The sequence below is a fragment of the Camarhynchus parvulus genome, chromosome 3, assembly GCF_901933205.1.
Source record: "Camarhynchus parvulus chromosome 3, STF_HiC, whole genome shotgun sequence".
In the NCBI taxonomy this organism is placed as follows: domain Eukaryota; kingdom Metazoa; phylum Chordata; class Aves; order Passeriformes; family Thraupidae; genus Camarhynchus; species Camarhynchus parvulus.
In genome coordinates this window covers 44516343-44541255 of record NC_044573.1, presented here as the reverse complement: position 1 = coordinate 44541255, position 24913 = coordinate 44516343, and the positions used below count along the sequence as shown (strand labels likewise).

At 35.5% G+C, this 24913-nt stretch overlaps 1 protein-coding gene across 1 annotated transcript in view; it reads right to left on the bottom strand.

Annotated features, from left to right (window-relative positions):
* The window catches only part of RYR2 (ryanodine receptor 2), a 380434-nt gene that overhangs the window by 77669 nt on the left and 277852 nt on the right, over positions 1-24913 (bottom strand). Inside the window, exons 55-65 of the mRNA XM_030944688.1 lie at positions 23951-24088; positions 23011-23088; positions 20278-20353; positions 17830-17956; positions 14611-14726; positions 13007-13071; positions 11082-11203; positions 8006-8055; positions 4237-4297; positions 2329-2567; positions 72-153 (exon numbers count right to left, since the gene is read on the bottom strand). Coding sequence (XP_030800548.1) covers positions 72-153; positions 2329-2567; positions 4237-4297; positions 8006-8055; positions 11082-11203; positions 13007-13071; positions 14611-14726; positions 17830-17956; positions 20278-20353; positions 23011-23088; positions 23951-24088 — 1154 coding nt within the window. The remainder of the gene's footprint in view (positions 1-71; positions 154-2328; positions 2568-4236; positions 4298-8005; positions 8056-11081; positions 11204-13006; positions 13072-14610; positions 14727-17829; positions 17957-20277; positions 20354-23010; positions 23089-23950; positions 24089-24913) is intronic.

Below are 24913 nucleotides of genomic sequence, written 5' to 3'. Positions count from 1 at the left end.
CTGAACTGAAAATTCATGATGCTAAATATAAAGGCAAATATTAAACACAGAATAACTATTTTCCTTCTTACCTCTCAACATAGATACTCTTGCTCGTTCCCAGAGCATATAAACTGGCCAATATTCTGTAACAAGATACCTGAACATCTTCCACTAAAGGGAAGAAAAAACTATATTTACAAAGAGATTTTTCTTTGCAATACATTCCCAAAGAATTAAAATAAATTACATCAGATAATAAAGGAATTAAAAATATTAAGCTAACAAAGGCAATCCACAGAAATTACCCACTAAATACAAAGTCTTTGGATGTCCAAGTGCTATACTTTTCACTCAAAATTTCCATTTACTTAAATATCATGTTAATACCTAAAATAGTAAACCTATTCCACTAGTACATTAATTTTATTAAATTAATGGCATACCAACTGTTCACACATGACACCTTTACAAACAGAATACCACTGTGCAAAATAAAGGCAATCCTGTTAAACAGATATTTAATTATTTTAATAACAGTTTATAATTTTTTTTTTCATTTAGGCACTAATAGCACATAATAGCATGTACTTAATTTACACTTTAAACTTACAAAGGATTAAAAACAATAAATAATTCTTTATTCCATATGAATACTTCATCAAAAGATGTTTTAAAATTATCAAGTAATTCAGTCATAAAACTGTAAGAGTAACCTTAAAAACTATTTGAAAAAATGCTTTTATAATGCACTCTGCAGTAACAGTTTAACAACAGATATCTTTTGTAGTCTCTCCTACAGTGCTAATTTCATCCCTCAACATGCAATTAATGAAATATTATGAGTAGAACAGGGTAAGACTGCATGGGCTGGGAGAGCCTACAAGACCTTGTATCCAAGCTACAGGCCCAGCCATTTACTGTACTGTGATTTGAGTTCAGATCATCTCAGAGTTCAGTGTTTTTACATCGTAATTATGAACCTCAGGTAGACTGACCCATCTTTGTACATGACCCACACATGGAGTATACTCTAACCAGTACTCTCAGGTACAAGCACCAGGTCAAGATGCTTGTACAAATAAGATAAATCTTACTCTTAACAAAACGTAAAGAGAAGTTGTGTTTATGAAAAATTAGTCTTTCCACTACACTCTAGACAAAATAAATAGGGCCAATTTTAAATAATTCTTCTTTCTTAGTTCATGAATTCTAAATTCGATGGTTTACACTGGTGTGATGTATGTAGAATAGCTGATTAAGAACACCACCCTGAGTGATAAAGGATTCAAAGCTAAATATTAAGTTCCAAAACATGGGATACCAGAGTCCAAAAATTATACAAGGCATGAAAATGTTCATGCCTGAAAAAGTGGTTTATGATGAAAAAATTACTTTTTCTGGATACCATCAAAATCTCTGGAATTTTACAGAAATAGTTTAATGAAAAAAGTGGATGTTTACATCTCATGACTTTCAAATCCATCAATACAACTCCAAATTTTTGAAGAGCTCTTTTAAGGCTACTTTAATTAACACTTTTTACAGATTCTAAAAAGAGAAAAAATGTAACTCATTATTCTTTTCCTCCAAGTCCTTCTCATGGATTTTCATAACTGAGTCACAGAATTAGCTATGCAGGGTAGGATTTCCTCCTTTAGTGCCATCTGGACAGTAACATCTCTGTGAGTTCCTAAAATATATAAAATTCAAGTTTTCTGTGCAGGCCGCAAAGTCTGCAAAATTTTGGCTGCAAAATTTTGGGTTTGGGAAAATAAAGGACCACTGGATCCACTACAATCAGAACCTTTACAGAAATCCAATATCCAGATTTTCACATACACTCCCTTCTCTGGTGTCTGAATTCTTCAGCAGCTCCTTCCACTTCTCCCTTTCCTCTTAAATTCTCAGAATTTAAGGACCTCTAACTGAAGATTCCCCTCTAACTGAAACTGAGGTGCATGGATGATGGTGCAATACCATTCTTGTAGTATAACCTTATTTATAGACAAGTAAAGACAAAGTAACTTACACAAAGTGAATTCTCACACATGAAGAAAGTCACAGTAAATATATGATAAAGTTATAAACAAAATCGATCCTTCTGACTTTGCAATTGTGGACACATCTGCTTCAATATTTATTCAGAGTCCACTAAAAACTGCAGACTGTTTTTGGTCAATTGCTGCAAATGTTTGACTAAATCAATAAAAATTTTGTCAAAATGACATAGGATTTGTCCTTCTTTAATAGAATTGAGAGTTTAGTAATGCTTATTGCATGACACTACAGATATCTTAATGGCATGGACCTTCTACATATATATATATATGATAATATGATACATACATATCAAATCTTCCCCAAACTGGTGCTGTCCAATATGCTCAAATAATGAAGATAGCACTGGCAGGAGAGCAACAGTGGTATAATTAATGATTTGTGTAACTCCTTTTGGCTGGTTTCTGCTGTGTGTAAACTGGCCTTGCTTAAGATTTTCCATTGTTTTCTCCAGATCCTCAGCAGCATTGTCCAAAAATGCTCTCAATGCCATCCTAACAGATTCCAGACCAGTTTTCATCACAGTCCTGTTTACATAATGCAAAAAGAATGAAAAGGAATATTACGTTATACAAGCATGGAAGAACGCTTAGTCTTGGATTATATGAAATAGATAACTGAGATCCGAAGAAAAATATTTCATCTTTTAACATTGTAAAATCTCCTCAGAGCAGAATAACTGACTGAAAACAAGTTTCAGAGGTATCCTGCAGAACACAAGGATACTTTATCTGTTTTCCTGCCAAGCAAATGGTCCTTCAGGATTTATAAAGTGATTCATTTGCCTTCAGAGAGGAAAAAACCCAAAAACTACATAACAAAAACAAGAACTATTAAGCCTGTGATTTCTGACTCTAGAAAGAAAAGAATCATCTCAAGATAGAAGTTAGAAAATCTTCCTAATTAAAGCAGTTACATTTCTATCTCCAGAACAATGGCATGAGAAAGGCATGAGTAAAAACAACCACATCTGTAAAAACCAAATCAATAAATCAATAAATGCATTTATTATGTAACTATAGCACCATAATCAACAATATGAAGATGCAAACCAGGAGAATTATTACCTTAGATGATTTAACTAGCTCAATTTGTTTAAAGAAAGTATCTGTTTAGGCATGTGTGAAATAAATTGAGGTGATGCTCTTTTGTAAATTCAGTATCCGTCCAGTTCTTTTAGTCCGATTGTTTACTTTAAAGAGTGGATATATACAGTTTCAAGAGCACTATCTTCAAACTTCTGTGCTGCCTCCATTAATTCCTTCATCTCGATCTGGAGCTATTTTCACATCTCTACTAAGAGCTGAATTAGTGACCTTCACTTGTGTCTGTATTCTGTCTGTGTGATTGCATGGACCAAAGACAATTTAAGACAAAAAACCTAAGACATTGCAAACTAAAGGCATACCATGCAAGAGCTGAGCCATATTAATGGCCGTGATCATGACTCTACCCCTTAGCAAATGGAATATAAAACTTTTCCATAAAAGCAACTGCAAAGATATGCACATCTATATGCACGTAATATAGACAATTGTTTTGAGACTTCATGCAAAGCGAAACAAATTACCTTAAAATTTCCATGGAGGCAGTTTAAGCTATCATATTTTGTTCAAAAATGCAAAAATCTAAAAATCAACTCTCAGCACAGATGGCTGACTTTACAACAAATGAAAAGCAACACATTACTCTCCAATATATCAATGTTGTCTCATCCACAAACCTCACAATAACAGCTCAAGCAGCTCAATTTAAGATAAAAGTAGCACTGAATTCAGGCAAAGGGTTTGGGTTTGTTTCAATTTAGAATGTGAATTAATTTGCAAAGAAGACACTCTATGAGACAGATTTACTGTGCATTTAACTCCTGAATTTTTTGATTAAACAGGGTAAGGAAAATAATAAAATATTTCTAACTTTATTTTGGTTCTGAGAAAGTCACATGATTAAAACCACATAAAACAACAGTCAGAAGTTTCTGGACACCACTTATCCATAATGAAATTTAAAGTGTAACCTACAAATACTGTCCTGTCAAATCCTAGTAATTGACTTGTTTTGCAATGGGAATTCTTCTCAGCACTCTAACTTCTCAAGTGTTGAAATTCTATCACCTTACACAGGTAGCCCAAATGTAATGCACATTACTTTCTTCAGTGATTTTCCTTTTACTTTAGAAAATATAATCAGTGTTACCTTGCATCCAAGGTCTGTCCCAGTATGTGAAGACAGTTGACTATTGATGTTGCATCGTTTCCTAGAGAGGGAGGAAAATTATCCACCAATTAAGCTCAGCATAGTGTATAACTTATTGACACACTGCTAACTGTACCCCTGGATTTAATGAAAGAATAAATGACATAGCAGAAGATCAACTGAACTTCTGCATCATTTCATGTTAAAGAACATGCAGTTTTTTGTCTTAGCCTTGTTTACACAAACGCAGTAACTAGAGGCAGGAAAGCATCTCATAAAATAGCTGAGGCAGTCAAGATGGAAGCACTTAAATGTGGGGTTAATTAGAGCTGCAGTGTATTTTCTGGTTTCCATTTGATTTCTCTAAGTTTTGCTTTAATTAATTCAAGTATATGTGGTTATTTATCTTCCCCCTCTCAGTAACATAAAAGCTGTTAACTTTCCAAAGTTGCTATTGCAACTTCCTTGCTATTGCAGGAAGAGAACACTTATAAAAAATGTCATTAAAAAAGTTCATGCCCTGGTGTTCCCCATAGTCTGCAGTTATTTATAGCTTCATTGGGTCCACATAAATAAGAGTCCCTGACATAATACACATATTCTGTAATTATTTTTCCCATTTAGGTATGTAAAAGAGGACTTACATACAAGAAGCATTCTATACATATGTACATCCCAAAATGCTGCCATGTACAAGCCTCTTTCCTCTAAGATCACTTTTTAAATCCAGAACAGATGTATACTACACAAATTTGAACCACATTTGAGCCTATTTTAAAATTTACTTTTTAAAATTAAATTATGCAAAAATAAAACTGTCTTTTCTTGCTTTTCTTTAAATTTTCTTAAAACAAAAAGTAGAAACAAATCGAATGTTTAAGAAAGATTTCTGAAAATACTTCTATCTGCCTACAGTGCTACAGTATACTGTATTTTCTCACTGGTGATTATTTCTTAAAAATACAAGCAAACATTCAAGTAAAATTAGTAATTGCTTCAGTGAACTAGATATTGTAAAAGATAAAGTGCAAGGAAGGTGTGGGAGGTTCGTTGCAGCACTGAGAAAGTTGTTCTATGCTACCAAAATTAGGAAATAGTGTTACGGTGTTCATCCACAGCAGATTAAAAAAACCTGGACCACAACTTCCACAGCTGCCTCAGCCAGGCAGCCTCACCTTTTTTTCACTGGCACATGTGATCATGCAATGGTACAGCAAGCAGATAAGAAAGCTGAGGCGACCCAAAAAATTCCACCAAAAATCACCCCAAAAGACTAAGGCATTTTGTCAGATCAAATTTTTTCTTTATTTTGATGCTCTGATGATAGGAATGCCCGTGCTGATGAAGAGAGTGCAGGACTGTGCTAATGACAGCAGGTATGGAGGGAAGGGCTCAAGGTATACCAGACTGTGTGTTAGACCATCACAGAATCATGGAATGGCCTGGGTTGGAAGGGACCTTAAAGATCATCTAGGTCCAACCTCCTGCTGTGGGCAGGGACACCTACTACTAGACAAGGCTTGCTCAAAGCCCCATCCAACCCAGCCTGAACACTTCCAGGGACGGGGCAGCCACAAATTCTCAGGAACTTGCTCCAGAATAGAATGGCTTACTAGAAATTTAAACAATCAAGCTACTTAAATTTGAGGAAATATAAATTAATATGCTCAATTCACCAAAATTATTCACCAAAATCTTTCCATATCTACCCACTAATACTAATGAAAATAAATCAATACAGTCTTCCTCGTGTACAGCCACAGCTCTCAAACTGTAAATTATTGTAGTCAAAATCTACTTTCACATTGTAAACAAATAATGATTCTATGTTGAATGATAATTCCATAATCTTAGTGACACTCTCAGATATCAAATGTGACTAAGTTCACTCTGTAAGACATGCTTAATTTCCCCTTTTAACAAACTACTTTATACATCTTAAGCTACATGACTTTCACTAATGATTTTCAGAAATGCAGCTCTATATTCAGAAGTACCATTCATATTCACAGTAATATAAAGTACCTATACAGCAAAACTATATAGAATTTAGATATTTGTTATAGCAAACTCCACACTATCCATAAAAGTTATTATTGAGCAACACCTGCTCACAGAAGATGCCTTCAAAATGTACAAATAATTTTCTAGGCCCCAGGTGTGCTCAGTTATGAGCACTTTCTCCTCTTCTGCACAGTCTCTGTCTTTGCTGGAATAAGTGCAGCTCTTTTAATCAGATTTTCTCACATCATGCAATTCACTTGCAGGGGAAGGTAAACTATAAGGTGACTTTGACTTGAGTTATTAAGTCCATAGTAAACAACCCAATCATGCTCCATAAGTCTCACAACGACCTCGTCACAATTCATGCCAAAACTACTGTGTTGGCATAAAGATTTTGTAATCTGTTAGTTACAGTAGTCTAGGAAAACAGTCAAAAAAAACTAGCTATCACAAATAATCAGCTGATCCTATCTGACTTATCTCCTAGCACTTGAACCCAGCCAAACTACAAGAAATAAGCAAGCTGAGAAGTGGAATAGAAAAGATATTTTCTTTAGTACTGAAGAAAGCTATATTGACTTAGGTTTTTAATTTCAACCATGACACATTTTAGAAAAAAAAAATCTGAAAATCAAATGCACAAATAACAAAAAAGATTTCAAAAATTTTAATAGCACGCCTGAGCTAGTTCATTCTTTGAAGAAACAACCTAGGGTATAAATCAGAGCTTATGTGTAGGTTTATGACATATTCCACCCTCCAGAAAAAGCTGCAACAATGCCACACAGCTGCAGAAAAAACTCCATTCTTCCTATCATCTTTTGGCTTTATAAGCAAATCCACTCAGCTCCTCCCAAAATGTTCAGAAGAGATTATGCCAAAACCCTTCCAATATTTCTTCTTAGTTTAATAGTTTTCATAATGGTCTGTAAAATTTTTAAACACCACACTGCTGCAGCAAGTGAGTTCTTTCCCTTCAAATTGAATGAAATATGCCGGAATTGAGTTAGGTGCATGTTAACATAATCAAATTCTAATTCTAGATAATTACCCAATTAGGTAGGTTCATGGATGCTTTAGTTTGCACTGCATCCATCATTGAAGCCATGTATGCATAGGATGTACTATTCCAGCTCTCCTAGCACCATGGCATAAGAGAAAATTGCAAAGAAAATGTGCCATACATTGCATATAATGTATACACTTGATACAGACTTCAGATTGACTTCAATTCAGTGATTTTCACATGGCATAAGACAAACACCAAGCTCCTGCCAAGGTCACATAATACCAGAAAGAGGGTACACATGCGTATGTGGAGTCAAGCACATCTGAGAATATTCAAGAATTCCACAGAACATAACTAAGCACTTCAGCCCACTTCTAATTTTCCTTAATGACTTTCCAATACAAATGTGCAGTTCTGATTGTCAAATGTTCTTCCCAAATTATTCAGAACAACATTACAAATCAGTAATATTAATTTACTCATCAAAATTCTTTGATATGATAATGAAACCCAAATATTAGTTAAGACACACAGAAAACTAAAAAGCCCCAATCACCCCCCGCCAAACTGAAAACTACAAAAGCTTTTTATTCCATCTAAAATAGTCTTTGATCTACCAGTCTAAACAATTGGTGGTCTGTGTAGACCATGCATTTCAGCCATGCAGCATGCAACAAAGCAGCACTTAACACAATGCAAAAATGGCAAAGAAAACCAAGTGATGGCCATGCTAGTATTTGTCAAGGGTCTCCTTACCAAACAGTGAAATCCTATGCCTGACAAGAACTCCAAGTTTGCAGAACAGGCTGAAGACAAAAGAAAAATAAAAGAGAAGAGAAGGGAAAAGGAAAAAAAAATAAGGGAGGAAGGGGGGGAAAGAAAGAAAAATAACAGCTGATATATGAGCAGGAAAAGCAACATGATGTCACGCAGAAAGAATCAATTGTCTGAGCAGAATGTGGGACAGAATACTAAAGAAAGAATTTTCAAGTGCATATCCTTAACAAACATGGTTAAATAAGCACATATTATAATTAAAAAAAAAACAAACAAAAAATTAAAAGCAAAGCTAATTAATATAAAAGCGTTCTATACAATAACCCACAAGGAAATAACCATCAAAGCTTTAAAAAGTAAAATGTGGTCATTGTGCTGCACAGGATACCACTAACAATTTGAAAACACAAGGCAAGGGAATCAAATTAAGTGAGGTGTGTGATGGCAAATGTTTAACTAATTCAATTAGGATCTTGTAAACTTGAACACAGCAAGAATTTTTCTTCAAATAAGTTTTTTTTTTTTAATATCACCTCTTACATGGTTTTAAACAATATGATCAATGATTTTGTTTTACATGTTTGAACTACTTCCTGTGCTGATAAGCAGCACTCCATTGAGAAAAAAGAAGAGTGAAATTTTCTGTTAATTCATAGAAGCAGGAGCAAACTACTCTACCCAAATTGACCTGGGCTCCCGAATGAAGTTGGAATTATATCAATCTTCAAGATCTGGTTTGGTATGAGAATTTTCACCATGAACGTCCATTTTTGTGGTATTATTTTATGCTGCAAGCCCTTTCATCTGCTATAAATGACATGAACAATATCATGTCATTTTATTAAGCTACATAATTAATAGGCATACTGGCTATTTATTAGCCTCTGATTTAAAAGCAAAAGATACAATAAGCATGTCTGCACAGCCTATGAATGAGATCTGAACATGTTGTTCCATTGACAGACAAGAGCACGGTGTCAAATGGAAACATTTATGTCCAGAATCACAACAGCCAGGTTAATGTGGGATTGAATCCAGCTAATTAGCCAATGCACAGTGATCCACTCGAGCAACAGTAACTGCTCTGTTTTAGAAATGAGCCTGCTTGGTGCATGTTCGAGGATCTCGGTTCACTTTTGATTGCACGATGCAGACATAGACTATATATTCTTTTATGAGGATCTTGGATCACCAAGTCCAACAGGAAAAGATGTAGAGAAGAATGTTAGCATCATATAGATTTTGTGTCCATTCTGGAAAAGACAAATAGCTCACCATTCTACCTTATGTTCTGACAGACAAATGGTACTCAAGTGACTGTACCATTCAGCAGATGCTATGCTTTCACAAAGTGAGACTGAAACTATTATCCAAAGTGTCTTTTGTTGAGGTCAAATAAATAAGCAAATAAATAAGTCCAAATTTCCAATACCTAGATTGATATCCAGAATCAATTTCATACAACTACAGTAGTTCAAGAACTTGTAACATGGTCTACTGGAAGAAAAATTCAAAAAATCCAATCATGAAGAAGTTGGTTACAAATACAACAGGATATAACGCCAACACATTACAGGCAGAAGCCTGACCCATATTTGTCAGCAAAATAGATGTGGATTTACTGTATTTTCTGAATATGGAATGGTTGCTGCATATACTAAGACTTTCACTGCATTATCAATATTCAAAATTATACTCTTCCCCAGCTTAATGAATGCAAGTTTATCTTCAGTGGAGAAGGAAAGCAGCCAGGAACTGCCCTTAGCTTAAAACAAATTCTGTGTAGGAGGTGCACTCAATGGAATTAGCTATTACTCATCCAAGATTTCCCTGCATTTATTTTCTTCTCCTTGGCTGACACATCTGGATGGCACATAACCCAATCAAATATGGCAGCAGTTCTGATCTTTTTGCAGAACTGTAAGTTCTGGAATCTCACATAGCTGCAGAGCATATGTGCATAAATCCTGGATCTCTATGCAGCAGGTATGCTGATATAGCTGACATTTTCCAGAAGTAGGGAGTTTATTGGCATGACTTAACATCTGTAAAAATACCATTATCCAGGACATTACAGACATAAAATTAGCAGCTCATAAGATTGGAAAATTATTTATATGCATGCATTTTGATACAGTTTTTAAATCCCTTGAAGAACAGCATTCAGATAAGTTGCCAGTTCAGACTAGTCCATGAGATGATGCAAAGTCAATACAGCCATTACTTACTTGAGCTTAATATTGTGATAAAAACTTCACTCAGCATTCACACAATCTTGCAAGCCCTGCATGTCTGAATGACCACCAACTGGCTGTCAGCCTCAAAATGCAGCAATTAATATTGCATGGTTCATGCCCAAGAACAGCCAAGATGGCAGCCATCATACATGCCCACGTTATAGGTACTCAAGAGATCCTGTGTGAAGCTTGTAATCCGCCTTACTAAATGGGAAATATGGGTTTCAATTCAATCAGAAGTTAAATTAAATTAAAATATCTTAGAGAGATGGTCTTAAAAAAAGAGTAACTTCAAAGAAAGAATCAAGTATTTCTGTGATGGCACTTCTCGTTACTATTTATAAAACTATAGAGCAGAAATAATGTAACTCCCTTATTTTTACAATGGACATTAATAATCATTCTTATTGAAACTTGGCTACAAATAAGTTTGGCTTATAAATCTAACATAAAATTTTGCAGGAATAATGATTTCAGTATATACCTATTTCTAACAGTTAAAAATATCAGAAAACTGATACATAATTGTATAGCCTGTGCCACAGACTGTGCAAGTGTTTTGCTGTTGAATATAAGGATAAATTGAAGTTCCCTGCATGCTAAAATCATCACCTTTTAAACAGCATATAATAACTCTGTACTCCTCTCCATTTTATACAATGAATTTTCCTAATGGGAAAAGAAAGTGAAAAATGCTTAATTTGTGTGTACATAAAAATATCTCTGTGCCTCCCACTTCTCACTTGCCCACAATCAACTGCTGCTCTTTAAAGACCAACACACATATGCATAGACATGAATATTATTTTAAGCTTTACCTTGTCACCATTTCTTTTTCTTTATTAGAGGCATGGCCTCCACTGCTGAGAGGCCTACTTGCTGAAGATAAGAAATACAGGCGATGATTTTTAAAATACTGATCAATCAAAGGGAGCACAACCTGAAATTATATCAGAAAGAGTGGTTATCTCAGGACCTTCTTTACTATGTTCTGTATTATACTTTGTAGGTCACAACTAAAGACAGGAGATTTCAAACATGTTTTCTGTCTTAAAACTTGTGTGTTTGGATTTTTTCTTTAATAGCTATTCCTCTGAATTTATTTAATATTCAAGGCACTTAATATGTCATCAAGTAAGGCAGCAGAAAAAAAATTACATTATCACTGGGACTTATCTGTGGGGTTTTTTAGGAGGAGTACAAGGCAGAAAGTATAATTTAATTTTACCTCACAATTTAAGATTTTTCCTATACCACATAACCAAATACAACTAGTGCTTTTTGGTCCTTTTAATGTAGGTTTAAAAAAATTCACCTACAACTGTCAGCGTGCTAACAGCACTTATTTCTAGATTTTTCAAAACAACATCACTTAATAAGTGCTTGTGCTGCCACAGAAGTTTTTTGGTTTACTTTCTCTGGTGATTATTACTCAGTGCCCACTACAGGTGTCAGACAGCAGCTGATCCAAAATAAATGGCCGAAAAGAAAATATGGAATTGATTCCTTTTTGGAGCATGGTTGCAAGAGAGTGGGATGCTAGCTTCTGAGTCATTCAGCTTGACAAATAATACCACATGGAAGTACTCTAAGGCATTGAAATAACAACTTACTGCAAAGGACACCAGAGTTAGAAAATACTGCAAGCAGTCACTTTTTCTTACCCATTAACGAATTCAAAAGGCATTTTGAATATGCAAATATCATACAAGATTTTATGTGTGAAAGGCAACAGAAGATTTTCTTGGTTTATAATGTGTAAACTCGTGACAGAAAAAGGAGAATTGTGCTGAGAGGAATTTCATGGCTGTCAGGAGGAAAAGGAAGGGAAAAGTGCGAAGTCCTGCACCTGGGGAGAAATAAGTCCAGTTACCAGGACACTGTGAGGGCTAATCAGCTGAAAAGCAGTTTTTCAAAGAAGGACCAGGGGATCCTCAGTGGACAGCAAACAGGCCATGAGCCAACAATGCAATCTTATTGCAAAGGCAGCCAACAGCAGCATGGATTGAACTAGATAGAGTGCTTGTCGGAAGGTCCAGGGAGGGGGTTCTTCCACTCTACTCAGCTCTGGTGAGAGGACATCTGAAGTGCTGTATCTGGTTCTGAGCTCCCTAGTACAAGAGAACACAGTAGGTTCTCTCAGATCATCAGGAAACACATTTTTACTGTCAGGCTGACTGAGCACTGGCACAGGTTGAGTAGAGAGACTGTGGAGTCTCTACCCTTGGACATATTCAAAAGATGTCTGGACATGGCTCTCTGGAAGTGCTAAGCAAAGGGTCCTTCCAACCTCAGCCATTGTGTGACTCCATGATGGAGCCAACAGCACAGTTTCAAAACAAGAGAAATAACTACCATGGCACTGAGAGCTACACAGCCATGTTAATTCCAATAGCTATTGCTCATATTAACCCACCTGAAGATTGTAAAAGAGAAAAATCTTCAAAATTAGACTAATCCAGAAAACAGAAAATGTAGGGAGCTTCTGAATAACATCATATGAGTAGCTGCATATCATGGAGCAGGAAATAATGAGAATAAAAAATATAGTCTTGTAATCGTCCCACATCTATACTTCAACCCACATTGTTTTCAAGCTATTTTTATTACTGCTGTTTTTAATTAATAAAAGAATGAATTTAACACAGAAAAACACCACTATAACAATAACAGTCACTAAAAAATATGTTCTCACTTCTGTTAATCACTATGTTGACAAAGAATAAGCAAAAATATACTGTACTTTGGCAAAAAACTTGATTTCTTGTTCATATGGGAATTGCTCTCCTTTGCCTCTGCTGCCACCATCTGCAGAGAGAAGAAAAATAAGTTCCTTGTCACGTATCCTAATTAAAGTCTACTCTGCATTTTTCTTAGGAAGTGTACACTATAAACAAATAATATTGGTCATCTTTAGATGTAGATTTAAGGTACCTCAAACAGTATAGGCACTAGCTAAAGTGGCATTTTATGACTACCTCATTAGAGGAAAAGTAACAGCAAATAAAATGTATAAAGAATAACTGCCCAAATCTTCATAAAAGTGTAGGCATCTCATAGTACAAAGAGATATGGATGTTTTTGTGAGATAAAAATCTGGTGCTGTGTTTATCTTTTCCTGTTACAGGTGGTGATTTCAAAACATGAACTCAGATTCTAATAAAACACCTTTCTCCAGTTGTTCCGAGGAGAAATGGAATTAATGAATTCTCATTCCTTATTCATGAACTTGGTACTAAAGAACAAAATTAATGGTTAGATCTATCCAACTAAATTTTAAATTGCTTCTCTCCTCCCTTACCATAAAAAACAAAATCTCTTTCAAAATAAAATGTCTTATAGCTCCCAAACTATTTCTCATTTATTTAATGTCTTCTTTCCATTAATCTATTGAGGGACTCAAACGGTATTTGTTCCACCAATGTTTCTAGTGTTTCAGTATCTAATCATTATCATTCTTGCAGTTATCCCAAATTTATGTAATTGAGAATGATGAAGCCATGGTAATCAAGCATTAGCAGCAGAAGCAGCCTGGTGAGTTATCAAGACCAGACTTTCGCTACTGCAAGTAACCATGGCATATAATAACGCCTAAATTTGCCAAATTTCCACATTAAAACTAGATTGAATAAATCAATGCTCACCTAAAAACCAATCTCCCTGAAGTCCCTGTTACCGTCATTTATAGCATTTATGACTATGAGGCACAGCATATGTTATATACCATTGCAACAAAAATGGTCACAACAGAAGCAGCATCTGGCCAGGTGTTTTTGGCTTTTACTGCTCATGTAAGAAGTCGGCTTGGGTCACCAAACTTTCATATTTTTTATCTTCACCAAAAGCAGATAAATCCTTCATAGTGCTGTTCACAAAACATGTGCTGGATATTTGTGAAAGAACATTCCCATTGCAGGAGTTTGTTGAATATGTTTCTCTAGTCCCTTTTTGAGAGAAAATTTCAGAATGGTACAAATGACTGGTTTTATTTGCTCTCTGAAAAAGGGATTACATGTGAAAAAGGGATTACATGCGAAACTACTATTGTGCACATCTGAGAGATTATAATTTTGTGCATAAATGCAAGGAAGTAGCTAGTTTTATTTTTCATAGAAAGAAAGTCATAAATTTTTGCTGAAAATTTTTAATCTGATGAATGAATATGGGAAATTGGAATGAATGGCAGTTTCACAACTCCAAAATTCATGACCTTCATCAACTATGGGAAATTAAAGGGAAAACAACTCCAGAAATGTACCAATCTTTAAAAAAAAATTCTGGTTGTTTTTATAACATCAGAAATCTTAGCTAATAATTGTTTTAAAAAATGTGCAAAGGGTACCATACCAAACTCCAAAATGTACTGATGGGCTTCATCCACATATCTTATAAGCTGCTGAAGGAAACTATAGGCAAAGCGTTTCTCAATGGAAGGCGTGTCTAATTCCAGGTCCTTAAGTCCTCTGTAAAAGGAAGCAAGTAAATTTTTACACATACAGAAGGACTCCAAGCACTCTTACCTCTCCATGTATTCTGACATAGTTTTTTCTGGTAATGAGCATGTGCTTATTAATATAAGATTTTTTTTGTATTTAATGTAAACAGCACTCTCACACTTACTTAGATTTTGAGCAATTTGTTAAGACACAAGTAGATTTCCCAACCAGAAGGCTAGAAAAAAAATTACACTTGTCAATCAAAATAATACACTACTCTTATAATTTCTTTCCATTACTTGTACTATCTTCCATTTCCCTACAGACACTGATTCTTAGGTGAGGAAGTTTGGAAGCTGAAAAATACTTTGATTTAAAGAATCAAACTAGAAGTAAATCTAAATATCCATCACTACGACTTTTCCTGAAAAGTCTGCTTGCAATGGAAAACTTTTGAATAGCTATGCAGCATCTCTGAAAAATCAGAGGAAAACCAAAACAAAGTGATGGAATCACTTTTCCAGCATGTTCCATCCATGTTAGTTACTAGTCTGATATAAAAAGCACATCATCTTTCCACAAGAATGAAACTCCAAAGCGTGAATCTATGTCATGGGATGACATCCCTAGCAACAAGCTGGAATTGGCACAAGCCTTGTTTATGCAGGATCAGGACTTAATTGATGGCACATGAAACGGCTATTCTTTAACAGCGAGGGAATCAGTCACACCTCATCTCCCCATGACTCATGCATCAAGTTAAATTGCTACTCAGCTAGGTTGCAAGTTTAAAAAGTATATCTACTGCATATATACAGAATCGAATTGCCCGTGTATTGCACATTTGCGCTTTAAATTAAAGCATATGCCTAGAGACACAAATCTGGTAGACAAAATATAAAGGAAACAACACTGGAGAACAAAATTCTCAAATTTACTAACTAAGGGACCATTAAAAAACTTCAGACACAACTTTGGAGAGGGCCCCTAAACTTTGGAACTCCTAAGAGAAAGGGACATGAGAATTTGGATTATTCGAGGCAGCTCAGTACACAAAGCAACAATAGACTGTATGGGGGGGAAGGATAAAAAGCAAAGTACAGAAGGGATGAAAACAGATTTCAAAATAGCTGGTCACACGTAACCTGTCAAATCAATTGACTGACTGAGCCCTTTACCTTATCACTAGAGTTTGATCTATATTCTTATTAAAAGCCTTAATACCTGTATCTCTGTGTAATGTCACTCACTGTTCCATCTGCTGTCAGGAGTAGATGGCAGCTACTGTGTCAAGACCAGCATAAGCTGGACACTGGGCCAGCAAATGGAGTTAGGCTTGGGGTTTAGGTGCCCCCAGTTCTGTGACAAGTGAGGTGAAGGAAGGTCTCAAGAATCAGTAGTTAGAGATGCCACAGCTTTGGGGAACAGCTCTATGGGCCCTACAGACCTTGAGCCCAGAGTGGCAGCTTCAGCAGGGGACTGGCATAAGTGCATTTGGTCGTAGCCATTGGAGTCAGACAGTCAAGGGCATAGAGCAGCACCTGCAACTCTAGAAACTGGAAGTCCCAGCTGCCTGCCACTGGAGTGGGACTGCTGTGGTCTAAAAAAATTCCAGCTAATGTGAAGGAGCAGTGTCAGTAAAATGAGTGAGGGCTTCTGCACCAGCAGCTGAAGTGGGCCTGAGTGCCACATGCTTGGTAGGGGGCAAATGTTTCTATCTTCCCTGAAGCCATTTTGCATGGGGGTGCAGAGACCTGAACGGTCACTGTCAAATAAAGACTGTAAAGAAATGGGAGCAAGGCATATTGGAAAGTACAGCGGTGAGCAGACCAAATTAAAACATGAATCACGCCCTTGTTTGTTTAGATAAGGTACTTGTCAAAGGTGCAGCAAGTACTCTGAGTTTAACATCATGGAAAAGGCTGCATTTAACCAGCACAGGAGGTGGCAGATGCAGCAAGAACTAGTTACAAGACTATGGGTGTGTCCAAGTTAATGGTTATTTTACCATCTCTCTTAGCCTTCCACTCCCAAAAAAACGCCCAAAGCCACTTTTCTTTTGTGTTTAACAGGAATAAAAAGGGTTATTACTCCTGAATGCAGCTGATCTTATTGACAGGGAATAAGGAAAGAAACCTTTGCTGTCTGACATCCCTCTTTGTACATCCTACTGCACTGAGAGGAAGTAAACTCAATTATTCCAGCTAACCTGTAAGATTTTACCAAATTTATCAGATTAACTGTGGGACTCTAGAAACAGGCTGGAATTCATATTTGATAGAAAAGAACGAAAGTAGGCAGATTTTAGGTAGATGTGCAAGGCTAATTCACAGTGATTACTTAAATTGATCTCAGTGACTGTTTTGTTCACTTACTAATGTTCAAGTCATGCAAGGCTCAGATATGCTTTCAGCCTTTTCTAGAGATTCTGATTTCCTAAGTCATGCTGATAAGGCAGAAAATATTCCAAATTAATTAAAAATTTATTCATGCTACATTTAGAAGGTATATATACCATATTAAAATCAATTATGAATGTTATTCAGCAGACTATTCACTATTACTACATTTACACTATGGATTGTTTAAAAAATAATACTGTAAATGAACTCAATTGAAATAAATCAGTTGTATGTTTTAGAAACAAAACTGTCTTATCTTACCAATTGTCTAGAAATTCCTTTAGAGAGAGACATGTGTTTGAAGATGTGTATGAACCTGTAAGTAAGACTTAATAATTCCATCACTTGTAGAAAACTCATAAGTTTACTGACAGTTGGATGCATGGACACATGCCAGAAAGAAAAAGCTGCAATATTGAGAGGGAAGGTAGAACACATGCAGACATTCTGGAGAACTCTGTTCATGCCTTCCAAAACCCCTGCTACTAACTCTGTAATTCATTTCTTCCTTACAATGTTTTATATGAAGGAGCTTATCCTTACTCCCAGGTACTCAAACATAAAAAATAATCATAGAGTTCTGGTTTGATAGAAGAAACCTCAAAAAACAAGCAATAACAGAAACCAAAAAAACCCATCACAACAAACCAAACCACAAAACAAAACAAAAAAGACCACTGAGGACTATCAGAAACCTTCTGTAACATTAATACTGAACTGAGAATTACCTGGAGACAACGTATCCATTAATCTGTAGAAATTTCAGAATATCCTGTGCTTTTTCTCTGTCCTTGGCTTTTTCTTTGGCTGTGAGTGTATCATAAGGGACAAGAAGGGGATGGTTGCCTCCTCCTACTATGAAGCATCAAGAGAATTAAAATTAAAGAGTTATCTGTTGACATGGTAAGTCACAGTATGTAAAAGTACTATTACAATAATACACAGCATGTTACATTCTAGTCTGAAATAACCATATACTTGTCTGTTTCTTTACACAAACTTTAAAAAATATGCAGACAGAAACTGAGATATGGTTACATCTTTCTAACATATTTGCTGCAAGTACAAGCTAATATGCTGAACCTATTGCAAAAAACCCTTAAGGAAGAAAAACTGCTTAACTGTTACAAACATCTATTACAACTGCAACTTCATTTAATGAAACTGAAAATATTTCAATATATAATACATAATTTCCTAAGAAAACCTATATATAAACAAATATATAAACATATATGAAGTCCTGCTTTTAAACATTCTAATAACAGGGTTCATCAAGTTTAGCAAGATACACAAATACCTAAAAATATATTAAAGTGATACAGTTCTACTTTATAGTAATAAACTAAAGACAGAAAATTAGAATACATCATTCAAACATGGTTCTCACTACTATGCAGCAAAATCAAAAGAATGCTACAAAACCACAGGTAAAAAGAATAAACTTCATTGTATTGCTTACTAAAATCTGATGTATTGATATCTACTGCACGTAGATATTTAATTTGGAAGGAAAATAAAGTTGCTATTCTTAATATAAATATCTGCATAAAAAGCAACATTCTCAGGAATTCAACTTCTAAAATCACTATCACATAAAACAACACAATAAATTCCTATTGCAACTACTCTGAAACCCCAGGAAACTGCAGGGGTAGTGATAAGATTTACCTCTAAAAAAAAACACTAAAGAAAGTATCTAATAACAATAGTAGTTTTTAAAAGGAACAAATTCCCTATAGAAAATATTGGAGACATACCACTGGATGATTTTTTTAAGGTACATATTCTGATTTTTTCAATTAGTTATGCCTGAATGTATTCAAGTACATGCAAAATGAAAACCTAATGGGCAAGTCTGATGGTCGATTGGGGTTTTTTGTTTAGTCTGGATTTGTTTTAGGAAGTAGAGTCTTTAACATTGGGATGATTGGATTCTATTCTCTTATCACCAACATAATGTAATTGTACCACAGGACAGCTGAAGACAGCAAATTGCACATAAGTCCACATTATTCTTTTCTTCTTTGCATATGGGAAAAAAATTAAAAAGACCAGCATATGAATATACTGGAGGAAAACCCTCAGAGTTTTTGAAGGCCAAGTTCTGCTCAGCTGACAAATTAATCTACTTTTCACATACAAAACCTTTCTATCAGAAGCCTTCAATCATTACAGCCACCTCCAGCCTTCCCATAGTGCACACAACAAACACTATACAGTATTCTCATTGAAGTGCTTTTCATAGGCAAAATTCTGCTTTCAAAGCTGTGAAATGTAGTTGAAATACTGAAATATTTCATCTTTCTGTAGTCTATGACTTCCCAAACTTGGCCCATCCTGAGGCTTCTTATCCTGAGGAAGGTTTTACAGAAAAGGAATAATATATAAAGGGGAAATATAATTAAAGGCCTGGAAATATAAAGTGATTATCAAAGGCACTTCCAAATAAAATTCTGCTTTTATATAAAACCTTAACTTATATGCCTTTTCTGGAATTTTACAAATTTAGACCAACTTTGGTGCATACAATATACAACTAGACACCTTCAGATAAGGTAAAACCCTAGCTTCAATAATTTGCAACTGAGAGCTTGTTTTCTCCATATGCTAATATAGTGTTACCTGAAAAAAAATCAGCTTTACTACAAATAAAAAAATGCTTTTAACACAGATGAAAAACAGTAAATTACACAACAGATGAAAAAAAAATTCATTTAAATAAGCAGAGATCATGAAGCACATGCAATTTTTATATCGAATCAAGTATCTGCTCTAGGTTTTTCCCTTTGTCAATTCACCACACAATATGTGCAGTACTTACTAAACACCCTTCAGATCTACCTGCAATAAAAGAAGCAATACAAATGAAATCATAGCCCATTGGGTAATAGTCTGAAAGATTAATGCTAAAAGGAAATTTGATTAATGTGCTTAAATTTATTTACAACCTTTGAGTTTCCTTCCCTTGATATATCTGAATTGGTAGACTACTTAAACAAGAAGTACTATAAAAATTTTCAGGCACTAAAAATCACAGTCAAGAATAGATACTTGACTGTTTCTTCTTTGTCAATTTAAATTTGCTGTTCCTTTTCCTTTATTTTTTTGAAATGCATGACCTAAGGTAGTCACAGAAAACTTAAAATATTGTAAATACATATAATTAACATTACCTTTTGCTTCAAGCTCCAGTTTCTTTTTCTTTGCCCATATGTTATGGTAGTTTTCAGCCATCATCTCAGCCATAGCCTTAGGAAAATGGAGAGCTTAGTGATTTGGGTTGCAATGAATAACTCTCAAGAAGGACAAGTTTCTGGCTGATATTAAATAACAAGTTCTGTTCTCTGGGAAGTTTAATACAATTACACTGTACTGGCTAACTGGAAACAAGTTTTTACTGAAAAAATACTGTATAGAATTTGGGTAGAATCAGCATGGGTATGAGCCAGGAACCTGGTGCTGAGGAAAGAACTCATTGCAGAAAACAAGGAACCACAAAGAGTAGTCTGGAAATAGTACTGGGGGATCAGATGGGGGACTTCATTCTCAGAACAAGGCCAAAAAGAACCCTCTGAAGGCATTGTAAAGGGAAAGAGAGAACAGCAAGCCAGAGGACTGAATCAAAATTGTTATTGCTGGCTGTGGCAGATGATAAACTCAAGGGTATAGCTTCTTCTCTGTGGATACTGTGCTCATTTGTGTGACCACACTGTTAAAACCACTGACCATTTAGAGCATAAATTAGTCCATATATTTTTTCTATAAAACAAACTTCTTCAGACTGGTGAACTAGAAGCTAGAACCCAAACCAAGCAAAACAGACAAGCTCTCCAGTGTCCACCTAGCAGGAAGTGTTTCAACATGAAACAACTTTTTAAACTCACCTCTACTGTTCTCCCAGTTGTGTACTCTCTAATTGTACAGAGTGGTAGAATTTATTGCAGATTTCACTTTACATTTCTTTCCTGAACCTACAGAGACCTTCTCATCTTCAGTAAGGATTTTGAGTAATGAGTATTTCTCAATCCCAATTTCTTTATTTGTGAGAATACTCATGAATTGAGAAAGTTTTCAGCCATATCTTATCTGTGCACAAGACAATTTGTTTCATAAACTTTTTTCCACTGAATAAATGATAATACATTTCTGTTATGTATGGTAGGTGCCTTCTGTCATGCACACTCTGATCCCGGGATTTCGATAATCCCAATTAGGACCTTAAAAGGATGCACAGTAGTCTGTGTTTTCATAGAACCTAGCAAAGCAGAGTGCCATGAAGATGTTTTTAGAGCAAGATCTAGCTGCTCATGGAGCTAGGATGTGACCAGGTGACTTAAGACCAAAATGAGGAGTATTTTGCAGACTTACAATTTAAGACGTGGTCACAATTCTTGCTAGCTAACCCTGAACTCCAACTTGAAAGGTATTAAACATTTTCTAAAATGTTCGAAATTACACATAGTTAATTTTTAAAACTCAGATCTCATTAATAACCAACATGTTTAGATATTTCCTCACTATCTGTATCAGGACAATTAATACCTGAAATTACATTTTAATTAAATTTGCTTAGCTTTTAAATAACAGATTCTGAAGCTGGTTTCAAAGAAGACCCCTCTTCATAGGGCAAATGAACCATAAAGCCAACAAGCTCTGCCTTATAGCTAAGGGCTACAAACAAGACTTAGAGGGTACAGCATAAAAAAAATGTAAAGGACAAACAGAAGTTCCAATGCCCTTTCTATGTGCCTTGAGACAGGCTGGTTACTTTTATCTGGGCTTGGTTTACTGCATCACAATATTATGATGATGTTCATATCATGAGTTGTTTCCTAAGCATTAAACAAAGTCTGCCAAGCCTTCAACTATATTGAGTTTATACAAACATTAAATGTCATAATTGTAAGGAGTCTTTCTCATCAATTTAAGAATGTAATGGTAGAGGTAGTTATTCAGTTATCAATTTTATGAACTCTTTGGAATGACCAGCAATCTAATGACAGTTAATTGGCAGAAAATTCTTTTAAAGCTAATCAGCAATCTAAAACTGCCACAACTATGAAACTGGAAACTGCAAGACAGAAATCAAGGAATGGAAATCCAACGTGAGAATTTTTTTAGAGGTACAGTAGAGTATATACTGCACAGTTAGTCAGTTAATTTACTACCACTGCTTGTTTGCACTATGGCAAAGCTTAGTATGGGCAAAGTTAAGCCTGTGTTTCAGGACTCAATTGTAGTCAGCTTTGAACACCATGTTGCCATCACTAGACTGGTACAAACACTCCTGCTAAGTAACTTAAAGCTATTTGATACACACCCACATTACATTGCAATTGTACTCACAGGAAATTAGCAGACTGTAAAACCTAGCACCATACCCCAGCAAACACCATGAAAAACATCCTATCTAATGACAGGAACAGACGATCAACTAAAACATATTGGTCCAAATAACAGCCACCTACTGACACATCTGTCAAAATCCTACCCCCAATTCCTTCATTCTCTGTTCTCACAGTACTTAATGGTTTCTGATTCTCATTCCTTCCGTTTAGAGAAAAAAGCATTGAAAAAATACTCTGAAACGATGGTGGAGAAATGAATGGGAAACAAAAATTTTACATTGCTAGCCCTTCTAAACAGGATTGTCTTCAAAATGGCAAATGTTCACCAAAAAACCAATCCAGGACTAAAGAAAATTTTTAAGGTTTTCAACATGAACCATGATTTTAAGCAACAGAGGATCAGAGAGCAACAATGAAAAAGGCCAAAAAGCCCCCACCAAACCCAAAGCATATCAAAATAGGTAATATTTGGTACCAAATTGTTTAAAATAAATTAGCAAAACAAACAAAATTAAATTGTAAAACAAACCATAATCATTTTAGGTGTTTCTGACTTACATGTAAGTCTCTGGAGAGGGTGACATTGCTCATGTCAATTGCTCGAGGAGTGTAACCATGGGCTGTATCTACAGAGATCTGAATGACAAATGTGCAAAACAGTGGAGTTACACAAGCATTTACTATGAAGAGGTTAACATTAACAAGATACTGAAAGTAATTAAGAAATTTAAAGGAAAAGTCACTTGTAGATCTCTAGAAAGCAAAAGGATCTTTTGTGGCCCAGCTCAAAATATATCAGGGGTGGTAAACTTCAGTGAGAATTAGGCAAAGGGCAACAGAGTTTGTTCCCAAAGACAGATGGCCATCAGACACTAACACCTTTCATTTAAATACGAATTTCACTTGAACTCATTTAGACTTTGAAACTACTGCAGACAAGGATAAAGTTATGATTAAATCTCTTCATTATCTAGAGATTTTTTTTTCTCAGCAATTTCACACAATCTAGTTCAAAATTAATTCAGGCAAAAATCAAACTTTTAATTTAGCTTTTCAACCCTATTTCTACATTTAAGACTAGAACCTATAAATAGTTATTTTTTACCTTCTGTCATCCCCCCTACCCACCCAGAATATAGCGCCATTTTTTTATTCTTTGTTTTTACTGTCTAAATTTATCAGAGGTTTGCTTATTACACTGACACAAATGGTCAAAGGAGGATAAAAAGTGAGAGAGGTTCCCTGGATGACAAGCCACTGACAGAAGAAGTGTGGCTAGAAAAGAGGCATTGACAAGCTCTCCTCTATGGATTATGCAGTAACAGGTACCTCCTGCTTTAAAAAGAACAGTGTGCAGGTGTTTCTTCCTACGTGGGACATTATTTTCAGAAGCATGTATATAAGCATATAGAGCCCTAAAAGTTCAAAGGCTTCCTTTCAAAAGGCAGTTGCTATTAATAATAGAGAATAACACAAGGATTTTAGGGAAGTGGCTCACTTGACTAGTTTGAGATATGCGACGTGTCCGATTATACAGTGCCATGGAATCTCCTTCCCGTGTTCTTTCAATTCGCCATCCCCACGCCAGCATGGTTTTGAGTGATTCTTTGATTGGCCATCGATAAATTTCTTTCTCCTAGAAGAATGTACATGCAGTAATTAACTTGTTTATGCTGTACAGAGCAAAAAGTAACTATTGGACTTTTTCCTGGTTATACTGAGATGCAAAGAAATGTGCTGAATTCAACCATTATGGCTCAGGGTTATTGAAATGATGCAAATAAATCATATAGATATTAAAAACTTTATTTATCATCCCAGAGAAGAATTCTGGCCCTTTAGGAAGCTGATGATCTCAGGGGAAGCTGTATTAATAGCATGAAATCGAGGGTGGAGCAGAAATTATCAGGAGTAATGCAGTGTTTTATCTGCTACATGAACCAAAAACCATAATCAAAGAATCATAAACAAGTCTGTGTTGGAAGAGAAGTCTGGACATCTTCTGCCTCTACCTTCTGCTGAGTTCAGATAAGGTACCTAACTGGGCTATCAAGATTAGGTTATCTAGGTCTTGCTGCATCATGCCTTCAACATGCAGCTGATTTCACCACCTCTTTGGGTGGTTATTTCAACATTTAAGCTCTCAAGATAAGAAGAATTTTTAGAAAGCATTTCTACTAAAGAAGCTTCCAGCCATCGCCTCTTCTCCTGTCACTGTGCACCCTGTGAAGAGAATACATCCATCCATCTTCTCTGTAACTAATGCTTAGAAACCAGGAAACCAAGACCATATCTCCAGCAACTTTCTCCTCTTTAAGCTGAAAAAACCCAGTTCATTCAGCATTGCTTCATTTGTATCAAGTTCTCCAGATATCGTGGTTTTCTGCTGGAGACCAGACAAAGGCTAAACCTAAACCACTAAGCAAGCAGGCATTCCTGTATGACCTCACTGCAAAAATAG